This window comes from Dipodomys merriami, unplaced genomic scaffold (assembly GCF_024711535.1).
Source record: "Dipodomys merriami isolate MVZ:Mamm:240054 unplaced genomic scaffold, mDipMer1.0.p SCAF_25, whole genome shotgun sequence".
Classification (NCBI taxonomy): Eukaryota; Metazoa; Chordata; class Mammalia; order Rodentia; family Heteromyidae; genus Dipodomys; species Dipodomys merriami.
The window spans coordinates 15,632,453-15,654,837 of record NW_027203937.1 but is presented as its reverse complement, the minus strand read 5'-3'; the positions used below and the strand labels follow the sequence as shown (position 1 = coordinate 15,654,837).

Here is a 22,385-nt window from a genome sequence, read left to right as displayed (position 1 = left end):
GTTCCTGATAGCTGCAGAGTGGAAGGGGGATGGACAGCCTGCTCTGGGAGGAGAGGGGAGGGACCATGTGAGAACCACATATTCGCCTACCACCCACTGACCTGCTACCTCCCTCCCTGCTCCAACGTGGCAGGACAGCCCTCTTGGATGGAAGGCCCCACATTCCCTTTGAGAATTAGAGATTGCAGCATGCGTTTTCCTGACTCATGCTTGAGCTGACAGCACACTCAGTTTCTGGACAGCAGTTACAGAGACGCTGGCTCTCCAAGATAGGGAGATCCAGACTGGCCTTTCTGGTCTTGTTTTATACCATTTAAGAAGGAGAAGGGATTTAAATGTTGCTCCAACTAACATCCTCTAAAATTGGGACCATGGACGGGTAATGGTGATTCACACCTGTAATCCTAGCTACTCAGAAGGCTGAGATCTGAGAAGTGTGGTCCAAAGTCAGCCTGAACAGGAAAGTCAAGAGACTCTCATCTCCAATCAACCAGCAAAAAATGGGAAGTGAAGCTGTGGCTTAAGAGGTAGAGGGCCAGCCTTGAGTGGAAAAAGCTAAGGGACAGTGCCTAGGCTCTGAGTTCAAGCCCCATTTCAGGTGTGCTCGCACACACACATAAATAATCTTACCTACTCAGGAGGCTGAGATCTGAGAATCTTGATTCAAAGGCAGCCAGGGCAGGAAAATCTGTGAAACTCTTATCTCCAATAAACTACACAGAAAAAGCTAGAAGTGGTGTTGAATGTCAGGGACAGCCCTCAGGCCTTGAGTTTAAAGCTGTAGGACAGGCACAAAAACAAACAAATAAACAAAACTGGGACAATGTCCAGGGTTCCCAGCACAGGACCTGGTATAAAGGCACCATAAATTTCTCTTTCCTTTCTGTCCTCCCTCACTTTCCACATAGATGGTAGTAACCCCAGTTCCTTGCTCATGCCTAGAATGCTCCCTCCCCCCCCCCATCTTCAGTGTCAAATGGGATCACTGTTTGTTGCCAGAAATGTCACACATGATAACAAATGTGGACAAGTAGGGGACAAGGAGGAGATGGAGTGAATCTGTGCACAGGGAACCAAATAGAGCTGTTTGTACGGTGGCTGGCAGAACTGGGCCTGCCAACCTGGACTGTCAGGCAGAGCGGGCAGGGGAGGAGGGCTGTGGGAGAATGAGGGCTTGGGTTTCCCACTCTGGGCCTCAGTTTTCCTCTCTGTAGAGTGTGGACACAGCTGGACTTGATGGTTTTCTGTTTCCTGCTGCACAAGCTTCATGGAGCTAGGGGATTTCCAGGCAGGCTGGCTCCTGGAAAGGAGTGGAGGGGGTGGGGGGAAGATCTGCAGGCATCTTGGAATCCAAACGCGAAACACTTGAGAGTTTCTGCAGCCCCCCCTCCAGTCACACCCCCACCCCCACCCAACTCCTTCAAAAAAGAGTGCTTTTTCCAGAAGGAGCAGCGTGGAATGTGGGGGAAGGGCCCCAGTCAGCAGCCCGGGCTGGGCTCATAGCTAAGAATAATGTGGCAAAGGCTCTTGACTTTTTTTTTTTCCCTGATGCTGGAAATTTAAAGGCGCCGTGGCCTTTCTCTACTCACAGAGGCCATGGTTCTTAGATGACAGGAAACCAAGTCAGCCTTCTTCCATTCTCACTACCAGGCTCCTGCCTGAGCCTCTTCTGTGCCCTGGGCAGGAAGCTGGAGTCTCATGTGGAAGAAGCCAGAGGTTCTACCCTTCAAAGCCTCCAAGGACACTCATTGAGAATCCAGGGCGATAAGACTGATAAAGAAGCTAGACAGAGTTTGGGGAGGCTTCTGGCCTGCTCTGAGCTGTGGCAGGAATCTTGTGCCACTGTCAGAGACTTCAGACCCAGCTCCCTCTCCAGATCTCAGTTTCTCTGTATGTAAATGGAGGGCTTGGATCCTCTATATGCTTCCCCTCCTAGTGGAACACCAAGAGTGTCATGTCCCCCCCCCCCCCCCAAATGGTACAGTCTTAACCTCTTCTGGTTCTCTCTCAAGTGTTGGAGAGGCCTGGGGCAGATAGAGGGCAAAAGGAGTCTTTTGGATTTGATGTGTACTTGCTGGGAACCCAGAGAAACCTCTCCTGCATTCCACTAGTTTTGAAAAGTCTTCCAGTCCTGTCCCAGGCCTTAGCTTACAAGTTACAAGTTACAAGGGACTCTGTAGGCCAAGATGAAGGCAGGGATGGATGGTGGGGTCTGGCCTGAGACCCAGGCTGTGTTCTTACATAGCAAGGGTTTATCCTTAAATATGCAATGCTCAGGAGACAGGACAGCTATCCCAAAGAGATGGATGCCAGTGTAAAATATCAAGGCTTTGCTAATTCATAGGCCTGTCAAGAGAAGATAGGTGGCCTGCCTAAAAAGCCAGCAGAGTTCCTGTTCTCAGAGGGGCCAGTGCTTGACCTTTTGGTATAGCACAGGGAAGATTTCCTTCTGTTTGTGGCTGCACATAGGAACCCAGGAACTGTGAAATGTCATAGCCCTACAACTCTGTGTGTGTGTGTTTGTGTTACCAGAGTTTGTTAGGGAAGCACTCTACCTCTTGAGCCACACTTTTAGCCTATTTTGGGAGGAAGGGTTTGTGTGTGTGTGTGTGTGTGTGTGTGTGTGTGTGTGTGTGTGTGTGTGTGTGTGTGTGTGTGTGTGTGTGCGCGTGCGCGTGCACGTGCGCACGCACGCGCTCCCGCACCACATGCGCCAATCCTAGGGCTTGAGACTCAGGGCCTGAACGCTGCCCCCAAGCCTCTTTGTGCCCAAGGCTAGCACTCTACCATAGTAGAGCCATAGTGCCTCTTGCAGCTTTTTCTGAGTAGTTTATTGGAGATAAGAGTCTTACAGACTTTCCTGCCAGGGGTGGCTTCAAACCATGATCTTCAGATCTCAGCCTCCTGAACAGCTAGGATTATAGTTATGATCCACTAGCACCCTGCTTAGTACTATTTTTTAATGTAACATGTTTATCTAGAAAATATTTTAACTATTTTTATACCAGTGTAAACTGAAACGCATACATTTTGTACATTGTGCTTCTTTTGTGGAACATATACAAGGTGACCCAAATGGTTCCCACCATTTGGTTGTTCTGATGTGGGAATATTGGTCATAGAAAACATTAAATTTTAAAATAACCACTCTTTTAATTAAAATTAACTTTTAGGCTGGTGAGCTAGTAGTGCAAGGTCCTGAGTTCAAACTTCAGTACTACAAAAAAGAATAAAAGGAGGGGCTGGGAAGGTAACTCAGTGGTAGAGCACTTGCCTTGCATGCCTGAGGCCCTAGGTTCGATTCCTCAGCACCACATAAGCAAAAAGAAAAAAGCTGGAAGTGGCGCTGTGGCTCAAATGGTACAAAAGCTGAGGGACAGTGCCCAGGCCCAGAGTTCAGGCCCCACTACCGGACCCCCCCCCCCAAAAAAGGAGAAGAATAACTTTTAGTCACAGAAGTATATATTGTAAGGTAATCTCAAATCAGTTATATTTTTGTCATGAATACCCTAATAATTAGTGTAGTAAAACCAAAACAACAACAACACTGAAGCTCCGTGTGGTTCACACCTGTAACTGTAGTTACTCAGGAGGCTGAGTTCAAGAAAATTGAGGCTCCAGGCCAGCCTGAACAACAACAAAAAAACCCCAAACAACCCCAAAACAATAACACAAAACAAAAATACTCAACAAGCTCAAGGGACTCTCAAAAGAAAAAGCTGGGCATGGTGGTGTGTGCCTGGACCTCTGCTACAATGGTCTAGTTCAGCCCTGTCAAAAATCAAGAACTTACCTCAAAAATAACCAGTGACAAAAAGGACTGGCAGTGTAGCTCCAGTGGTAGAGAACCTACTTAGCAAGCATGAACTCCCAAGTTGCTACCAATAATAAAATCTATGTAGCCCAGTCTGGCTTGGAACTTGTGATCTTCTTGACTTCCCTCCTTAGTCCTAAGATTGCAGCCATATGCAAACATGCCTGGCAGCATCTTGAGGGTTTACTTATTATTATTACTTTTATTTATTTATTTTGCCTGTCCTGGGGGTTGAACTCTGGGCCTGGGCTCTGTCCCTGAGCTACTTTTGCTAAACATGAGTACCCTACCACTTGAGCCACAGTACCACTTCCGGCTTTTTTGAGTAATTTATTGAGTTAAGAGTCTCACAGAGTTTCCTGCCCTGGCTAGCTAGCTTTGAACAGTGATCCTCCTGAGTAGCTAGGATTACAGGTGTGAATCACCAGGCTGGGCCACCCTGAGTTTTTGATACTTTTATTCTACTCACATCCAAACAAGCTAAGATTTTTTTTTTAAATGAATTTAGAGTCTCTCTAGGGCAAAAAGATGTCTTAAGGATTCTAGAAAGCTCTTATTCTTTCACTCTGATTGAGAATCTGATTTTTTTGTGTGTGTGTCAGTAGTGGGGCTTGAACAGGGAACGCTGTCCCTGTGCTCTTCAGCTCAAGGTGAGCACTCTACCGCTTGAGTCACAGTGCCAATTCCGAGAATCTGATGTTTTTGAGACCTAAGATTTCATATAGTCCTTGTAATCAGAAGTTTTATCAATACCACGAGATTGGGGAGGGATAGTTCCCCCTATCTCCTGCCTCCAACTGAGGCCAGGATAGCAGGGTGCTAGAATTCATTCACTTGCCAGGATCCAAGCATACACCTGGAAGAAAGAAGGAGTTCACTTCAGTTTTCTGACTGATTGCATGAGTGAGAGTTGGGAGGGGTGGGAGTGTGGCTACAGCATGTACCTAGAATACTTGAGGTTGGGATCTCTCTACTGTGCCCTTCCATGCCGTGCCCACCTGTGGTCTGTCATTTCAGTTACAGAAGATTGTAATCGAAACAATCTGCCTTAAAGAATTCTCTACAAGGGCTGGGAAGGTGGCTCAGTGGTAGAGCGCTTGCCTTGCATGCTCAAAGCCCTGGGTTCGATTCCTCAGCACCACATAAGCAAAAAGAAAAAAGCCGGAAGTGGCGCTGTGGCTCAAGTGGTAGAGCACTAGCCTTGAGCTGAAGAGCTGAGGGACAGCCCAGAGTTCAGGCCCCACAACTGGACCCAAAAAAAAAAATCTCTACAAATTTGTATGTACACACAGCTTCAAGAATGGACATACCGAAGATCAAGGACTTTGTCTGGTGTGCAGCTGTATTTTCCTCACCTAGAACAATAATGAATACCCCAGGTCAATCCCAATACAAGTCGCTATCAGTATGGGAGGGTGGAGAGGGCCTGTGGGAGGGGACAGAGATAGGGAGGCGAGCAGGGGTGATCAAAGTAGGATAGGGACACATCAAGGACACTAAGGTCAGAACAGGAATGCAACTTGCTTAGTGGACACCCAGATTTTCTTTCCTAGCCACCTCCTTGGACCTGTGTGCTTACCTGTTGTTCCCACGTGTTTGCCTATATGGGTTTTGGGGGTGAGAGCAAGGTACTGGCTCTGATTCAGCCTCTATACTCCTCATGGAGGTTCAGCTTAGTGGAGGCTGAAGAAAAGCTGGACTGGAGAAGCACTCTTAAATCTGATCACCTACTCTGAGACAAAGGAGGGGGACCCTGGCTGGTCAGGAAGCATAGAGACACCATTAAAATTTAAGAAAAGCCGGGTGCACTCACTGTTGTAATCCTTGCTACTCAGGAGGCTGAGATCTGAGGATCACCATTCCAAGCCAGCTTGAGGGAGATTAAGTCCCTGAGATTCTTTTTTTTTTTTTTTTTTTTTTTTTTAGTCCCTGAGATTCTTACCCCAATTAACTAGAAAAACAGCTGAAAGTGGGGGTGTGGCACAAATGGTAGAGCACCAGCTCAAGACCAGTGCCCAGGCTCTGAGTTCAAGCCCTAGGACCTGTACAAAACAAAATAAAAGAACCAAAACCCAGCAGGAAATGGAGGGGATGGATCTCTTGGGGACAGAGTAGAAAAAGGGGTTCCAGGGCAAGGCGCCCTAGCAGTGGACAGGGATGTATGTGGAGACCTTGCCTAGGGTATGTGTGGTGGGGGGAGAGGGGCCGGATCTTGGGGTGGTGTCTCCTCCAGTTCAATGGCCTGCACCCCCTGTCCCTCTCTAGGATCGCCGGGGCCCTGGATCTGGGGAGGGGAGGGCTCAGAGGGTCCCAGTGGGGGCCGGGGCCGGCGCAGCCACCTGGGAGATGGAGGCATTAGGACCCAGGGGCCCAAGAGCGCCCGCGGGCCGAGGGCGGGGGCCCGGCCGGTTTGGGGGAGGTCTTTGGGGTTTTTTTTCCGTAGCGGGGGCGCCCTCCGGAAGCGTTTCCAACTTTTCCAGAAGTTTCTTGGGACGGGCAGAAGGGGGCGGGGCCAGCCGTATTTAGTCTCCGCGCGCGCGGGGCGGCGGGCGGAGTGGGATCGGGGCAGCGGCGGACAGTTGGACTTAGTGGGCCCAGGTGAGTGTGTGTGTGTGTGTGTGGTGGGGAGCTCAGGGGGACTTGGGGTGCTCTGGAAGTCTTGAGGCCTCAACCAGCACCCACCCACTGGAGTTCTCGGTACCTGTGGGCAGTGGGGAGGTTCGGGATGGAGAGTTCGGGGCGCGGCGGCGGTGGGAGCGCCCGGGAGCTGGGCGCAGAGCAGGGCCGGGGGCTGGGGGGGTGCGTGCTGTGCTTTCGGGGTGCAGGGAGCTCGGGAGAAGAGGGTGAAGGTGGTCACGGCAGGGTGCTGGGCCGGGCCCTCCGCAGAAGAGAGAAGGAGGAAGATGAGGACCGGCCCGCCGTGCAGCCCAGACGCCCCGGGCTGGGGTGGAGGTCCCCAAGCTTCGCGGGGAGCCCCCGACTATGGCTGCAGCGGCCTGGGTGGACCGTTGCAACCGAAGGAAGGACTTAGCCCCTTTCCCCTAATCAAAAGGAGCCCGTGGGGTCCGAATGGGAGAGGAAGTGGGAGTCACCGAGACCCCCTGGAATGTTCCGGTGCGATCCATCGGATCACCTCTTTCTTGTGCCCAACTACCTGGATCCTTGCAGAAGTTCCCAAACTGAGGTTCCCCCCTCCTCCTCCTCCCCCCCACCCCCCCCACCCCCCAGTTTAGGGACAATCCCCAGCATCCTGGACTGGAGGAAGAATGAAAGAACTTCCAGCCAGGCCTGAAGGCTGGTCCCTCCTCTTCCTCCGGTTTCCTGCTGGCCTCTCTGGACTCCAGGGCGCAGATGGAGTCTGGGGGAAGGGAGGTGGATTGGGGGGCTCTGGTTGTCCGGGCTGGGGCCACACCCTTCTAGCCTCCAATGGATCATGCACCCATCCCCCCTTCCTGTCTGGTCTTTTGTCTCTGGACACCGGCATTCCTGTAGTGGCTATGTAACAGGATACTGCGGACAGTGGCCTGCGGGAGGGCTCCGAGCTTCTGCAGGAATGGAGCCCCTAGCTAAAAACAATGGGACCCCTAACCTGAACTGTGAGATACCCGGGTCTCAAAGTCCCAGTAAGTTTGAGACAGGGTCCCGGGCCTGGCTGGCCTGTACTCCCCTCCTCTCCTTTGGGGGAGGGGGTCCCATTCTCCTCACGCTTCTGTTTTCTTTCAGAATGAAAAAGGCAGGCATTGACCTCCCTCTGAGGCAGTTTCAAGGTATTTTTAGACCCCCTCAAGTGTTGGTGACCCTCACGTGGCCCTCAACACTTTCTCCCCTTTTCTTCTAGTCTCACCTCCCACAGTCAGCTGTGGGCATAGCCCTCAGCTCTGCAAGTTTCATGGTTTTCTTTTTCCTTTGTGGGACTGTAGATTGTCTTAACCTTGGCCTGAGGGCTGGCATTTCTCTGGCAAGACTGACTGGGTGCGGGAGGCTGGCTTGCTTGCAGTAACTTGTCTTTATCTGTTCCTGTTGCTGGATTTAACAGTGCTTTCTTGCCCAGCCTCCCGTCTCCTTCCTGGGCCTGAATCCAGGCCCAGGAGGCTCCTGAAAACTCCCTGAAAATCCATACACCCTTAGGCCTGAGCCCAGGCCTCTTGCTTTCCAGGCTGGCAACCCCCCTCTGCTGGCCAACATAGGTAATTCCTCCCTGGGCCTGCCACGTCACTGGGAGTGGGGAGCTGGAGCCCTGTGGCCGCTGAGGAATCCCAACTAGTTATTTAGAGCTTTCTTGGGAAGCCCCTCCCAGTTCTTTGAGGTTCTGGCTGGCTGGGGTGGGGGCTGTCAAGATGGTGGCTGCCACGTGGCAGTGCTGAGTTCCTCAAAGGGATCTGGTGGCCCCTGTTGGATCAGAGGACTGATCAGAAAATCCTTTCTCCTCATTAATGCCCGTGTTTGCACTCTGCCTTTGAGCTGTAGGCCTGGTAATGAAGGTGCTCGGGCTGGGCATGGGGAGGCCTGGGCCCCAGTCTAGGCCTGTGGACTCCTTTCCCCATTTGTACTTGAGTAAAATGCACATTTTTCTTCTACCATCTCCCAGTCCTCTGTGGGGCTCCATGACCATCCCACCTCTCCTTCCCTGCACCTTCTTGGGCTCTTTGCTTTTGCCCCCTTGAGGAGGTGGCAGCCTAGAGAGGTAAGGGGACCTGTCCAGGTTTTCAAGATTACAGCAGTTGAATTTTCCCAGAAATCCAATGCTCCCTTAAGCAGGCTAGAGTTCCTGAGGATCATCTACCAGGATTTCAGAATTTCAGTCTTCCTGCAGGAGGTCCATAAAACAGCATCTGCCAAGAGTAGTGGAGTCCCAGTCTCCACCAGTTCTTTCAGCCTTTTCCTACCACCCTCCCCCTCCCCCATCTTTCTTCCTATCTTGCTGCTTGGAGTATATGTAAATATCTCATGAATAGAGTTGTAGGCCCCAGAGATTGGAGCAAGGCAGTCCTTGAGGGCTTGTTACTACTGCTGTATTTGGGGAAGGGTGCTGAGGGCCTCCTTGAAAATGACTGTTAGCTGAGGATAGAATGGAATCTTATGTAGCTCCAACTTCTGGAATGCCAGACGTATGTCTGTGCAGCCTTGGGTGATGGGGGAGGCTTCACTGCACCACTAAGCTGTGACTCACCCTCCTTCCCCAGGATTCCTGTCCTTGTTAACTTTCTCAGGAAGCAGCCTCCATTCTGAAGAGTGAGTGGATCCCAGGAGCTTTAGCCCTGGGATTTCCCATCTGGCTGTGCGCAGATGATTAGGCCACATCCCTGTCAAGAGAGGTCTAGATTTTTGCAGCTTGGAAAAGAGAGACTGAGACATAGGCATGTGTATGCGTGTGTGCACGTGCACACGTGCGTGTGTGCACACACAAAAACACAGGGTCACCCTAGGGACAGCAAAGTGGAGCATCTGAGCTCCCCCATTTAATGAATGAACCAATCAGTGATTCATTAACATCCCAGGTTATGGGGTGGGGCAGGGGCAGGCCACAGCTCCAGCACACATGAAAGCCTGGGCTCTCTGCAGACCCTCAGCCCAGCTGCTGCCTTTTCTCACTGGACAAGGGCCCCGAGCATTGTTGAGAGGTCAGAACCGAGCTCTCCTCTAAACTGATGAGGCCCCATGGCTGGCCAGGTAGACTTGTTTCACCCCCATTTGGGACTAACTGAGGCTTGCTACGCACTGAGATCTAGTAGGGAAACTGCACTTTTGGGTTTTCTGTACCAGAAGCCTACTTACAGGCAGAAATTGATTCATTAATAGACATAAGTAAGTGTAAGAGGGTGTCCAATGCAGAAAATCAATAGGGTGGGCAGGTCACCACTAGCTTTGGTGGGGGTGGAGGTGGGGTTGGAATGGGATCAAAGCAGGCCTAGGAGAGACCCGGGCAACCCTGAGTTAGGTCTGGGCCTCAGAACTCTGGGGCTGCTGGCAGTGAGAAGGGGCACAGGTGGATGGTTGTTGGGGAGCAAGGCATATGCAACCAGGCCACCCTCTTTGTCTATACAACCCCACAGGTGTCTTGAGGCGTGCACAGCTCCACCCTCAGCCATGCGTTCCCTCCTCTTCTTGGGTGCCTTCTGCCTTGTGGCCATGGCCCTGGCTGCCGAGGTGAAGAAACCTTCCGCCGAAGCAGCCCCTGGCACTTCGGAGAAGCTCAGCCCCAAGGCGGCCACGCTGGCTGAGCGCAGTGCCAGTCTGGCCTTCAGTCTGTACCAGGCTATGGCCAAAGATCAGGCGGTGGAGAACATCCTGGTGTCACCTGTAGTGGTGGCCTCGTCGCTGGGGTTGGTGTCACTGGGCGGCAAGGCCACCACCGCATCCCAGGCAAAGGCCGTGCTGAGCGCGGAGCAGCTGCGGGATGAGGAGGTGCACGCGGGCCTGGGCGAGCTGCTGCGCTCGCTCAGCAACTCCACGGCCCGCAACGTGACCTGGAAGCTGGGCAGCCGCCTGTACGGACCCAGCTCCGTGAGCTTCGCCGACGACTTCGTGCGCAGCAGCAAGCAGCACTACAACTGCGAGCACTCCAAGATCAACTTCCGCGACAAGCGCAGCGCCCTGCAGTCCATCAACGAGTGGGCCGCGCTGACCACCGACGGCAAACTGCCCGAGGTCACCAAGGATGTGGAGCGCACGGACGGCGCCCTGCTGGTCAATGCCATGTTCTTCAAGCGTGAGTGGGCGGGGCGGGAGGCGGGGCTTCTTGCAGGAGGCCCTACAGTGGCCTTCCATGGGCTATATATACTCTTCACTGACCCAGGTGACCCATAGTGGGATTGTTACTAGAAAGGAGATACCGAGAGCCAGGCAGGTGTTTGAATGAATGGGACAGGGATGGAAGCCTGCAGAGCCTACCCAGCTGCATGGGACTCTTTCCCATTTGCAGTGAGGATGAGGTGGACCCTGGTTTACAAAGGGACTGCACAAGGAGAGGTGAGATCTCATAGCCAGTTAGTTGCAAGAAAGAGTTGCTTGTGATGACACAACAGAGCCAGGCTGCTGTTGCATACACATTTCTTTTGGATGTCTTTCCTGCCACAGATACAACACGTAAGGGTGATTGATGGTTGTAGGGTACTCTCCACCAAGGGCATAGATCTCTTAGATGGATTGCTAGGTGGAGAAGATAGCAGCTTAGTCTCAGGTACCTGACCATCGGCAGTGGACATAGCAGTGGCTCAGCTGAGGGTAAAATGAAGTCCCTGTTATTTAGGAGCAATTGGATGCCGGTTAGCAAGTACCACTAAGGTCCCTTTACCCCAGAGCAAGGAATATGTTCTGTGGGTCGATCCCAAAGGATAGAGCAAAGGCCCTGGCAGGGATTTGTGCAGAGTATGCAGTTTGGTGTGTGATTGCCCCCTACGGGACATGGATTACTGATTCTTTTGCTCTGTCTTCACCACAGCACACTGGGATGAGAAATTCCATCACAAGATGGTGGACAATCGTGGCTTCATGGTGACTCGATCCTATACCGTGGGTGTCACAATGATGCACCGGACAGGTAGGTGCCTTGTGGGTCAGAGAGGCAAGGCCAAGTGGTCCCAGGATCCCTGGTCTGGCATGCCTTTCCACCCCACAGAGCTCCCAGCATCCTCTGCTTTTCACCCAGGCCTCTACAACTACTATGATGATGAGAAGGAGAAGCTGCAGATCCTGGAGATGCCCCTGGCCCACAAGCTCTCCAGCCTCATCATCCTCATGCCCCACCACGTGGAGCCGCTTGAACGCCTGGAGAAGATGCTGACCAAAGAGCAGCTGAAGGTCTGGATGGGGAAGATGCAGAAGAAGGCTGTGGCCATCTCCCTGCCCAAGGGAGTGGTGGAGGTGACCCATGACCTGCAGGTGAGACCTGGAGGGAAAAGGAGTGACTTGGGCTTTCTTCATCAGAGCAAAAGCTCTGTTCTGAGGCCCCTATGTGTTCAACCAATACTAAGTTCCATGAAGGATAATGGGAAAGTGGTGGACAGATGATAAAAACATCAACTGAATACAGCTGGACACTTGGTATGTGCCAGACTTCTTTCTGAGCACTTCATGTGCTAAATTCATTGAACCTTCAAAAAAAGCCTCCCCAAAACAACAAAAAAAACCCACCTTTGTTAGAGAGGAAGGCAAATTGACATACGAGGAAACAGAGGCTAAGGAAGGTTAAATGACCTCTCTAAAGGCCCTCAGATAGTAATATTAGGATGTACTGGAATCAGTCCTAAATCTCTGTGCTACCTCTGGGAACATGGAGTGCCCCATTTAGAGGGCTCAAGTGGGAAGATCAGCCACCATCTGACAAGTCTCAAAATTAGGCCCACTCAGGGCAGCTAGGCAGTTGGTAAGTATGTTCAGCAGGAACTCTCCAAGGCCTCCCCCCACATAAACATCAGCTTGTAAGGTACAGAGCTAGAATTAGAACACAAAGTGATGACCTGGAATGGGCTGTCAGTCAGGAGGGACAGAGTTTGACCTGCTCAAAAGAAAATTCACTCTTACCTTGGAGGCCAAAAATGGCTCATTGGCAAAATTTGTCTCCAGAATTATTTAGCCTTGACACAAGAGCTCTTGGAAAGAAAGCTTGAGATGGGATGAGGCTTAGAGATGAATAGAGTTTGTGCTGGTCTGTATGGGTATTATTAAGAATTCCTAGAGAGGAGCACTGGCTGCCTCCCTCTGTGGCCTGACGCTGGCCCCAGGTCTTCCTCAAGCCCTTTGGTGGCCACTCTCCACTTCCTTTCTTTCCATCTTTCTCCTCTATCTTTCTGGAACTGCCTGACCTGGTACCCAGGTGGTCCTGCCTCACAGGCAGAGGTCTCTGGGCATTGGAAGTTACACGTTTAGTCAACCTGTGGCTCTCCACTGAAAGTTCATCCATGTGAGAACCAGCAAAGCTCTGGACACGTGTGCTTTGCACTCGGGGAGCTCTGAGCCAAGTGGGAGGGGCAAACGGGAGCAGATGCTGCTGAACAGAAGGAAGTCCAAGGGCACTGAGCCCCAGGTGAGGTACTGTTTGTCAGGCTGGGGAAGACTTCATGGATGAGGTATGTTGAAAGTTGCAAAGGATTCAGGCACTAGTGCCTCACTCTTGTAATCCTAGCTATTCAGGAGGCTGAGATCTGAGGATCATGATTCACAGCCAGCCTAAGCAGGAAAGATATGAAACTCTTTATCTCCAATTAATCACTAGAAAAATGGAAGTAGTGTGTGGCTCAAAGTGGTAAAGCACTAGCCTTGAATGAAAAAGCTCGGGGAAAGTGCTCAGGCCCTGAGTTCAAGCCCTAGGACTAGCAAAAATAAATAAATAAATAAATAAATAAATACATAAATACATAAATAAATAAATAAATGTTGTGAGGGGACAGAGGCCAACACCCAACAGACCAGCACACAGGTAGCTCAGGGAGGCCACCTAGAGGCCAGGGTGAGGTATGCAAGGGATGAGACTAGAGGCTGTGACTTGAGTAGGGGTCACATAGACTGAATCAATCCTAGCTTCATGGCAGGAGAGATAGGATGATTACAGTTTGAGGCCAACCTGGGTAAAAGTTAGAAATGTCTTGTGAAAAATGAGTTGGATGCAGTTACATGCCTGTGATTGCAGCTAGGCAGGAGACAGAGATAGGAGGATCACTGTCTAAGGTGGCCTGGGGAGACAATATGAGATCCTGTCTGAAAAAGAAACTAAAGCAAAAGAGGCTTGGGTTGTGGTTCATATTATACAGCACTTGCTTAGCAAGTGTCAGTACCTAATTCAAAGTCTGGTTTGCAAAAAACTCTGTGCTGCAAAAAAAAAAAAAAAGTAATGAATCTTTCAGTGGCCATCGCTAGATCACTAGCTTTACCGCCATTCTCTCACAGCCATCTGTATGCACCTGCTTCTTACTGCATCCTGTAATTTGAACATGTGCCGGTGTTGTACCATCCAGGAAAGGTTTTAAGCCCCAGAGTGATGGGGACAGAGCTGTCTTTTGATCCATTTTTCTCAAACTTGATTGTGTTAAGAATCCTATGGGGGCTGGGCACCAATGACTCACCCTCGTAATACTAGCTGTGCAGGAGGATGAGATCTGAGGATCATAATTCAAAGCCAGCTCGGGCAGGGGGAAGCCAAGAGATTCTTATCTCCAGTTAATTACCAAAAGGCCAGAAGTGGAGTGTGGCTCAAGCAATAGAGCACCAAACTTGAGCTGAAAATGTGAAGGAGAATGAAAGGCCCTGAGTTCAAGCCTCAATACGGGCACAATAAAAGCCAAGACAAAAAACTAACTCTTTTAAATCAAAAGGGTCCAGGCCCACCACAGAGACTCAGGTTTAGGCTGGGGTCGGGGTCATGACTTCAAGTAAAGTTCTGGGTGTGCTGCCTAATTATGAAGCACACTTGGGAAGTATGCCTTCAGCTTGCTGGGGAGAATCAGAGATCCATTTTGCTTTGTGTTTGAACCTCCGTTTGCTCATCTGTGAAAGTTGCCATAGGATTGAATTAAACAGTTCTAAGGGCCTGGCACAGGTGTCTAGAAAGTGGCAGTCTCTTCTCAAAAGATTGTTCAGGATGGCACGGGTGGAGGGAAAGGTATAACAGCCTGACATGCATAGCCTTACCTGGCACTTGATTCTACAGAAACACCTGGCTGGGCTCGGCCTGACGGAGGCCATCGACAAGAACAAGGCAGACTTGTCACGCATGTCAGGAAAGAAGGACCTGTACCTGGCCAGCGTGTTCCATGCTACCGCTTTTGAGTGGGACACAGAGGGCAACCCCTTCGACCAGGACATCTACGGGCGTGAGGAGCTGCGGAGCCCCAAGCTGTTCTATGCTGACCACCCCTTCATCTTCCTGGTGCGAGATACCCAGAGCGGCTCCTTGCTCTTTATTGGGCGCCTGGTCCGACCCAAGGGTGACAAGATGAGAGATGAGTTGTAGGCCCCAGAGTGGGCGCAGGATGATGGCAGGAGGCGGCCGAAGGCTCCTGAGACACATGGGTGCTATTGGGGAGGGAGGGAGGTACCTACCAGCTTTCATAGTCCATGGGATGGGGGGGTGGGAAAGCAGACTGGGGTTTTTATGTGATCGAGCAGACCTTATCAGCCAGAGTCCACTCTGCTCGGTCGTGGGCCTCAGGTACCATGATGCCAAACCCAGACACCACACACTGTCGAGTCTTGCCCTGTCCTGAGTCCCACGTGCCTCAACCAGCCAATCAGTGTTCCTATTTATAGCCAAAATCTTATGTGTGAGAGACAATCAAGCTGGGGTGGGAGGGGGTGGCTGCCAGCTCTCCAGTGACACCCTCCATCACTTCCGTCTATACCCCTCCCCCACTCAGCTTCCCACAACTATGGATCTAGGTGCTGTGCCCCTGGGACCAGGCCCTGGCCCCAGCCCCGTGAATGCAATTGAGAGATAGCTTTTAGGAGGGACTGCTGGGCCGATCCTGGATGAGCAGCAAATGAATTGGACATCATGGGGAGAACCTTTTTTTTTTTTTGTCTTTTCCTTAGTTTCTCAAAGATGGGGAAGAAAGGGAGAACATGAGCCTTTGTTGCAACAAATGAGAACTTTGTACAAAGTTTTTGTTTTTGTTTTTTCAATAAAACTTTTCCAATGAAACTTTGCTGGAATGTGGAAGAAGATTGGATTGGGGCTTCCCATCAGGGACTTTCCCTTTCCTCTTAGGGACAAACTCTCCCATGGAGCCGCAGAGGGTTTCAGGCCCTAGAATGCTGTCAGATAACCACAGACAATGGAGGTAACTGGAGGCCGTGGTGGGAGTCCAAGCATTCTCATAGGAACCCAGTCAGTAGCCCTCTAGTCCTTCATTGCAAGGTAGCCTCATTACAGAGGGCTGGAATGGGGCAAACTCAGGCACACAGTGAATTGTCTGGGGGGGAGCTTTGAAAACGGAGCTGGAGAGGATTCTTAGGTGGCCTAGTGTGGGGAGGAGGAAGTCATATGGTCCATCTGATACCCCATGCTTTGTGGTTATCTTTCAAGGTCATGGGGGGTGGTGGGAGGGGGAGGCTGCACAGGACTAGACTTGGGTGAAGCTGAGTAGATTGGGGCTCTACCTCTGCTGATGACTTGGAGGGGGGGTCTTTCCTGCTTCCTAGTTCTCCATTCCTCACCCTTCCCCCTTGCTAATGAGTTCGCCCTAGGGAATAGATGTCCCCCCTACCTAGTCTATCCAAAGGTAAATGGTGCTGGAGAAGGGCTGGCTAGTTTCCATATGACCATACGGAATTTTAGTAAAACTTGTTCCAATTTGCAGATCTGTCTTGTCCTGAGAACTCAGCAAGTTAGCTCTCCATCCTTCAGAGGGCTTCATCTAGAAGTGAACATGGGGAGACAGTCACAGTGTGCTCAGGATTCAACTGCATTCCAGGCACATGGGTCATCTGCTTCCAGTTGTCCCATGTGCATTGCCCTCCCTGCTCCAGGGCCTTGGTACCAGCTAATCTTTCACCCTAGTATGTGATGCTTGTAGGGTTTTTGGGGGCAGGGCTTTTCTTTTTGTCATTCTGAACTCATATACCATTTGTGAAGAGGGGCCTTCTCTGCCCATCCAACATAATTCACTCTCCACCCAACCCAGCTTCTCATTTCCCCAACTTAGCACTGAGACATTGTCATCACTTACTGCCCACTTTCATGTCTGTCTCCCCAATGAGAATGGGAGCTCTGAGGAAAGGGGCCATATCTATATGTCCATTGCTGTGTGTCTGCACCTAGACTCAGTGTCACACATACCAGGCCCTGGGAACGCTTGCTAAGAACATGAAAGGCCTGATGTAGGAGGGGATACTGGGGCTCTCGAGGAGGAGGTGAGGAATGATCAGGATAAAGACCTTAGCAATGCCAGCTGCTACTGCTTGGGTATTTGTTCCTATGAGGTGTCCAGTAGTTACGGTGTGGAATTGTGTTCAAGCTTCACAGCAGAACTAGGTGGGCATGGTTCCTTTTTACAGGGGGAATCACTAAGTCTGAAAGATGCACGAGCCCCTCAGCCAGTGGGATAGAACTGGGCTTTGACCCTGGATTGAGTAATGGCTCCTGCCTCCATGTTCCACAGCTGGAGAGATCTGGCCAGATTCTAACCTGTTTGCAGTCTAATACCAATCACTCAACCCCACACTAGCCCAGTGAGGTGGGGACCACTATAATTCTATGGGGCCAGACTCAGAAGGCCACCCTGGACAATCAGGTCTACTGTCTCCTGCCACTGCTGATTAGGGCAGCACAGTGCCCCCACCTGGTGGAAATGGGCAGTGAACGGAGCCAGGCCTGGGTGGCAGGGGTCAAATCACACAAAGGGGACCTAAACCAAACTCCTTCCTTCCTGGCACGGGTGTGTGCGTGGGGAATATGGGGAGACGTCCACACTCAGGTGGATGCTGGGATTCAGATAGCCATGCAAGAGCAGAGGCAAGCAAGGCAGGTGTGGAGTGGGACTAGAGGTTGGTCCACCACTGTGAACACCTCTAGTAGCCCATCACTGCCCTGTGTGGAGCTGTCCTGCCACCTGGAGGCCACTTGGGGGCGGGGGCGCCGTTAGTCTCCATATAGTGTCTGAAGTCTCAGAGGTGATGCACATATTGGGTTGCACCCAGATGTGGGTGCAAGTGTGGAGATGGGATGAATCTTTAACTGATCACCTATTGTGTCCCTGACACTGTTACAAACTGTATCTTTCAGGTAAATAAGTTACTGTCCCATGGTAGGAGTAACAAAATTAGGCCTCATAGAGGCGAAAGGACTAGCCTAAGGCCATCCAGTAGAACAATGCTGGAACCCAGTCCACATGGCAACCCAGGTCTCCTGGCCATGGAGGAAGGGGCAATAATGGGCAAGTCTCTATAGGGGAGGAGGCATAGCCATCATGGGATTCTCAGTCACCCTGACCCCAGTTCCTCATTCTCCTCCCTCCAGACTTTAGCTGTCATCTCCTTCAGGACAAATTAGCTGTCATCTCTTTCTTCTCCTGTCTTACATCCTCATATCTAGAGCAAATGCCTGATACACAGGAGGTGTCTAATAAAAGCTCAAAGGAAGTGGTTCAGTGCTTAGCAGCAGAGGTATTGGGACCTGCAGACCTGCCACAAGTCCCAGTTCTGCCATTCTCCTAACTGGGTGATCTGGGGCTGGTTACTTAACTCTTCTGAGCTGTGGCAGGATGGGAATGACAAGAGTAGTGAGCACACAAAGGTTGGGGTGAAAGTTAAATGGGGTAATCAAGGCCACCACATGGCAAATAGCATGTGGTCAGTGACTTAGCTACTAAGCAGAGGTGGTGGTGGTTCAAGCTCATGTAGGAGAGCTGGGGCGTGAGCCTTCATGCCCTGACTTCAGAGTCTGATTCTTTCCATTATGCCACAGTGCCTCAGGTTCAGCCTGAGCTGAAGTGTAGGGGAAAGTGCTAAAAGTGGAGTACTAGAGCTGGATAGAAAAGCAAGAAGCATTCCAGATGAGAGGGACCACTGGAACAAAGAGTTGTGGATGCCCAGAGCAAGTTGGGAACACAGTGAGGTGGTGGGCTGGACATGGTAGGATCTCCTCCAGTTCCTCCACCTCCTTTACTTCCACTCCCTCTGCAGTCCATTGCCACTTCCTACCCACTCTGCTTGGCCTGGCATTCCCCATCGCTGTCTGTAGAGCCTCTTCACCTTTCCAGGCCTATCCAAAGACCTCCCCCTCCAATTCAGTCCTGCACATAGCTTACTGTCAGCTCACCTCCTTTTCCCCAGTGTGACATGAATGTGTGCAATCAACATTAACACTACAACAAACTAATGTCCAGTGTCTCATCCATGGCCCTCCCTGGCCACCCAGGAAGAGCAATGTGTTTGTGCATACAAAGCGTACCTGCTGCTGGGCGCTGGTGGCTCACGCCTGTAATCCTAGCTACTCAGGAGGCTGAGATCTGAAGATCGCGGTTCAAAGCCAGCCCGGGCAGGAGGGACCATGAGACTCCTATCTCCAATAAACCACCAGAAAACCGGAAGTGGCGCTGTAGCTCAAGTGGTAGAGTGCTCGCCTTGAGCTGAAGAGCTGAAGGACAGCGCCCAGGCCCAGAGTTCAAGCCCCACGACCAACAAAAAAACAAACAAACAAAAAAAACCACAAAAAAAACAAAGCGTACCTGCTTAGACAGGGCAGCAATTATGATTATTATTTAGTGCCAGTACTAGGGCTTGAACTCAGGGCCTGGGCACTGTCCCTTAGCTTTTTTTTGCTCAAGGCTAGCTCTCTACCACTTAAATCACTGCTCTACTTCTGGCTTTTTGAGTAGTGAACTGGAAATAAGATTCTCAGGACTTTCCTGTCTGGGCTGACTCGGAACTATGATCCTCAAATCTCAGCTTCCTGAGTAGCTCAGGGTTACAGGTGTGAGCCATCAGCACCCAGCCAAAACAGTGCTTACTCTTTCCTTATCCAGGTCATTCATTTCACCTACCCCTGGTGGAATCAAAGGTTACACTTCACACAGGAAAGGAAAGGAAATAGAAAGCATGTGTTAAGCCACATTCTAGGACAGGAGTTTCATACTGCAGCCACCAAATCACATTATCAGTTATCATTTGCACTCACAGCATTGCTAGCTTTCTGGGGAAATTTAAGGCACCTATCTCAGTGAGAATTAGGAGAGACATACGGAAGAGTGGGATGATTTAATCACCCCCTTAGCCCTAACTCTGCTGGGATTCCTGACAGTGAGAATAGTCACTCCTCTTTTGCCTTATTTGTAGCTCAAGAGCTTGCATTGACCTTGTCCTGGACATTACCCTGTTTGTTGTGGAGTACAAGCCACTACACAATTAGCAGCTTATGACAATATGTCCTTCAAAGTTGTAGGGTTTGACCCAATGTTGACTGGGCAATTCTTGAACTGACCTTGTCTACATTCATTGGACTTTGGGGGTTAAGGGGACTGCTGGGATTCTAGGCCTCTGTCCACATGCTTCATTTTGGCTTTGTTAGGCCCCTTGATCTCAGCCATTGCCTAAGTTCTACACCCCTAACATGCTCTTTTTCTCTTTTAATGTCGGTGGTACTAGGGCTTTAACTCAAGGCCTAGCTCTTGCCTAGACAGGTGTTCTACCACATCAGTCATACTCCCAGCCCTTTTTGCTTTGTGTTTTTCAGATAGAGTCTCAAGTTTTTTTCTCAGGCCAGCGTTAGGCTGGGCTCTTCTTTGCCACCTAGCTGGGACTGCAGGCACATGAAGATTTGCACCACCATGCCTGGCTCCCTGTCTTTGTCCTCCAGAGCCTGACAGACACTCCCATCACCAAGGCACCAGAAAGACATCTTTGAAACACAATGCAATGCTTTTTCTCTGCAGGCTTGGGAGGCAGGTTTTCTGCCATGGAAACAAGCTGCGTGATTTTCCATGGAATGATGGGATCCCAGGGGAGCAGAAGACAAACAGCACACCCGAGACTACCACCCTTTATTGGTAATCAGCATAGTTGAACCCACAGGTATCTTTGGCAAATGCGAATCCATAAATAGCTAGAAAGGAAAGTTGTGGGGTACAACAATGGGGACAGCCTTCTAAGGGGAGCCTTCATCTCTGTAATAGAAGCACAAACCAAAGGTGGCATTTCTTTCACCTGTAATGAATACCATGATGCCGTGATCCAGAATGGTGCCAGTCTGCTGTGCGTGGGGGAGGAGGGCGTTGCCATGGAGACAGATAGCAGATTCATTGTTTCATTAACTGGAAGAGTAAACAGATCTTAGTGATGGATTGGAAGGGGAGGGTGGGATATTGGTGCTGGTAAGAACTAGGTCAGCCGTGATGTGCGTTCCCATCCCTTTTTTCTAATTGATCCATACATTCTGCAAGAAAGACTCTGAAAGTGTCCCGTCCTAGCCTCCTATCCACACATCCCTACAAAGGATCACAGGTGTCCAGGCATGGCAGGGCTCCAGGTATGTTGGATGGAGATCTTTGTGGGAGGGAATAAAGGAGTAAGATTGCAGCCTGGCCTTCAGATGGCTCCAGCCCTCACCACCACACACTTTAGGTAGAGGATGCTCCATGCCTCCCGATCCTAAGGCTTCTTTCTCACACTTGCATCCAGAATGCTTCCTTTCCTTGTCCCTACAGGCAGGTGCACAAGGAGTTAGAGTGGAAGTCCAGGCCCATGGAGACCGAGGGACCTGTGGGGCAGGGACAAATTGGGGACCTGAGTATGTGCCTATGCGCAGATGGCTACCGGCCCTACTGCTGCCCATTGAGGCGATTCTTGATGATAACCACTGGAGACTAGCGGACAGGATGTCCCAGCAACTTGGAGATGGGATTTGTCCCCTCTGATTTGCCTGACACTCACCCTATCTCAGCAATCAGTCTCGGCTGATTGGATTTTCCCCTGGACCAGAAGTGAGCTTCTGCTTCCATCCTCCAACATCCTTCCATCCTCTGTGCATGCCTGGGGCTGGGGGCGGGGCAAGCCTGCAGGCCAGTCAGGTTCCTTCTCTTGCTGCAGGGAGGGCCCACAGGCCCTGTACAGGACCAGGGACAGTGGGTTCTGCAGAGGGGCCAGGAAATGGCCACAGCAGGAAGGAAGAAGACACTAGGAACCCATTTCCTGCCTTTACTTGCTTCAGCTCAGAATGAGAGGCTCTGAGCCCTGGTCTCCTTCCAAAGGCCTTCCTTCTTTGCTTTAAAAGGGATGCTGCACCTAGGCACTGGCCTGGAATCCTAGCTATTCAGGAGGTTAAGATGTGAGGACTGAGGTTTGAAGCCAGCCCACAGAGGAAAGTCAGTGAGACTCTAATCACCCATTAACTACCCAAAAGGCAGAAATAGAGTTGTGATTCAAGGGGTAGAGTGCTAGCCTTGAGCAAAACTGCTCAAGGCAGCATCTAGACCTTTGTTCAAACCTCAGGTCCAGAACCAAAAAACAAAAGGAGACTATCATATGGCCTTGAGGCCCATACTGTTTCTGACAGCTCAGGCTTGAGCTTCAGGCCTGCTGACAGAGGTCCAGGCTTTCTCCCCCTGGCTGGCTGTGTGTTGTGCCAACACCATGTGCATGTGGTCAGCTCGGAGTTGACTGCTCCGTCCCCCATATCCAGGCCTTATACAACCAACAACCTCCGATTAGTCCCAGAGAACTGCCCACTTCTTGGTCATGTTCTCATGCAAGCCAGATGCTTTTCATCTGTGGACTTTCAGAAGAGGGCTTGACTCTGGCCCTCTAGCTACACACATTGTCCATTTCTACTGCTGGTCTGGGCTGTCCAGCACCGTATCAGGCCACTGCCATTTTCTCCAGGAAGCTTTCCTGGCTGCCACCACCAGGTGTCTCTTCTCCACTGCCCTCTTGAAGCCAAGCTTTCACTTGTTCTAGAGTTTCTTCCCACTTGCATTTTAAGACTGGGATTCTTTGCTTCAGTAGCCCGAGTCCTGGTGTAAAAGTAGGTGCTAAGACAAAGAGATTGCATGTATACATGAATAGGGGACTGTTCTTCTTCTTCTTCTTTTTTTTTTTTTGCTGGTCATGGGGCCTGAACTCTGGGCCTGGGCGCTGTCCCTCA

At 50.9% G+C, this 22,385-nt stretch overlaps 1 protein-coding gene across 2 annotated transcripts; it reads left to right on the top strand.

Moving 5' to 3' along the window:
* Window positions 1-6,312: 6,312 nt before the first annotated feature.
* On the top strand, window positions 6,313-15,449 carry Serpinh1 (serpin family H member 1). Of its 2 annotated transcripts, XM_070034989.1 has the most exons (6): window positions 6,356-6,412; window positions 7,538-7,581; window positions 9,868-10,523; window positions 11,256-11,354; window positions 11,463-11,695; window positions 14,460-15,449. In XM_070034989.1, exons 3-6 carry the CDS (start codon window positions 9,902-9,904, stop codon window positions 14,760-14,762), a joined length of 1,257 nt encoding a protein of 418 aa, XP_069891090.1. In that variant the 5' UTR covers window positions 6,356-6,412; window positions 7,538-7,581; window positions 9,868-9,901; the 3' UTR covers window positions 14,763-15,449. The 2 variants fall into 2 exon arrangements, with proteins under 2 accessions (XP_069891089.1, XP_069891090.1); XM_070034988.1 differs by lacking the exon at window positions 7,538-7,581 and having other exon boundaries at window positions 6,313-6,412.
* Window positions 15,450-22,385: the final 6,936 nt, after the last annotated feature.

Bases quoted from the DNA above. Each gene is read 5' to 3' on its own strand.
- Serpinh1 (XM_070034988.1), top strand. From the start codon at position 9,902: ATGCGTTCCCTCCTCTTCTTGGGTGCCTTCTGCCTTGTGGCCATGGCC. The intron at 10,524-11,255 runs GTGAGTGGGCGG...TCTTCACCACAG, and splicing joins CAATGCCATGTTCTTCAAGC to CACACTGGGATGAGAAATTC. The intron at 11,355-11,462 runs GTAGGTGCCTTG...CTTTTCACCCAG, and splicing joins CACAATGATGCACCGGACAG to GCCTCTACAACTACTATGAT.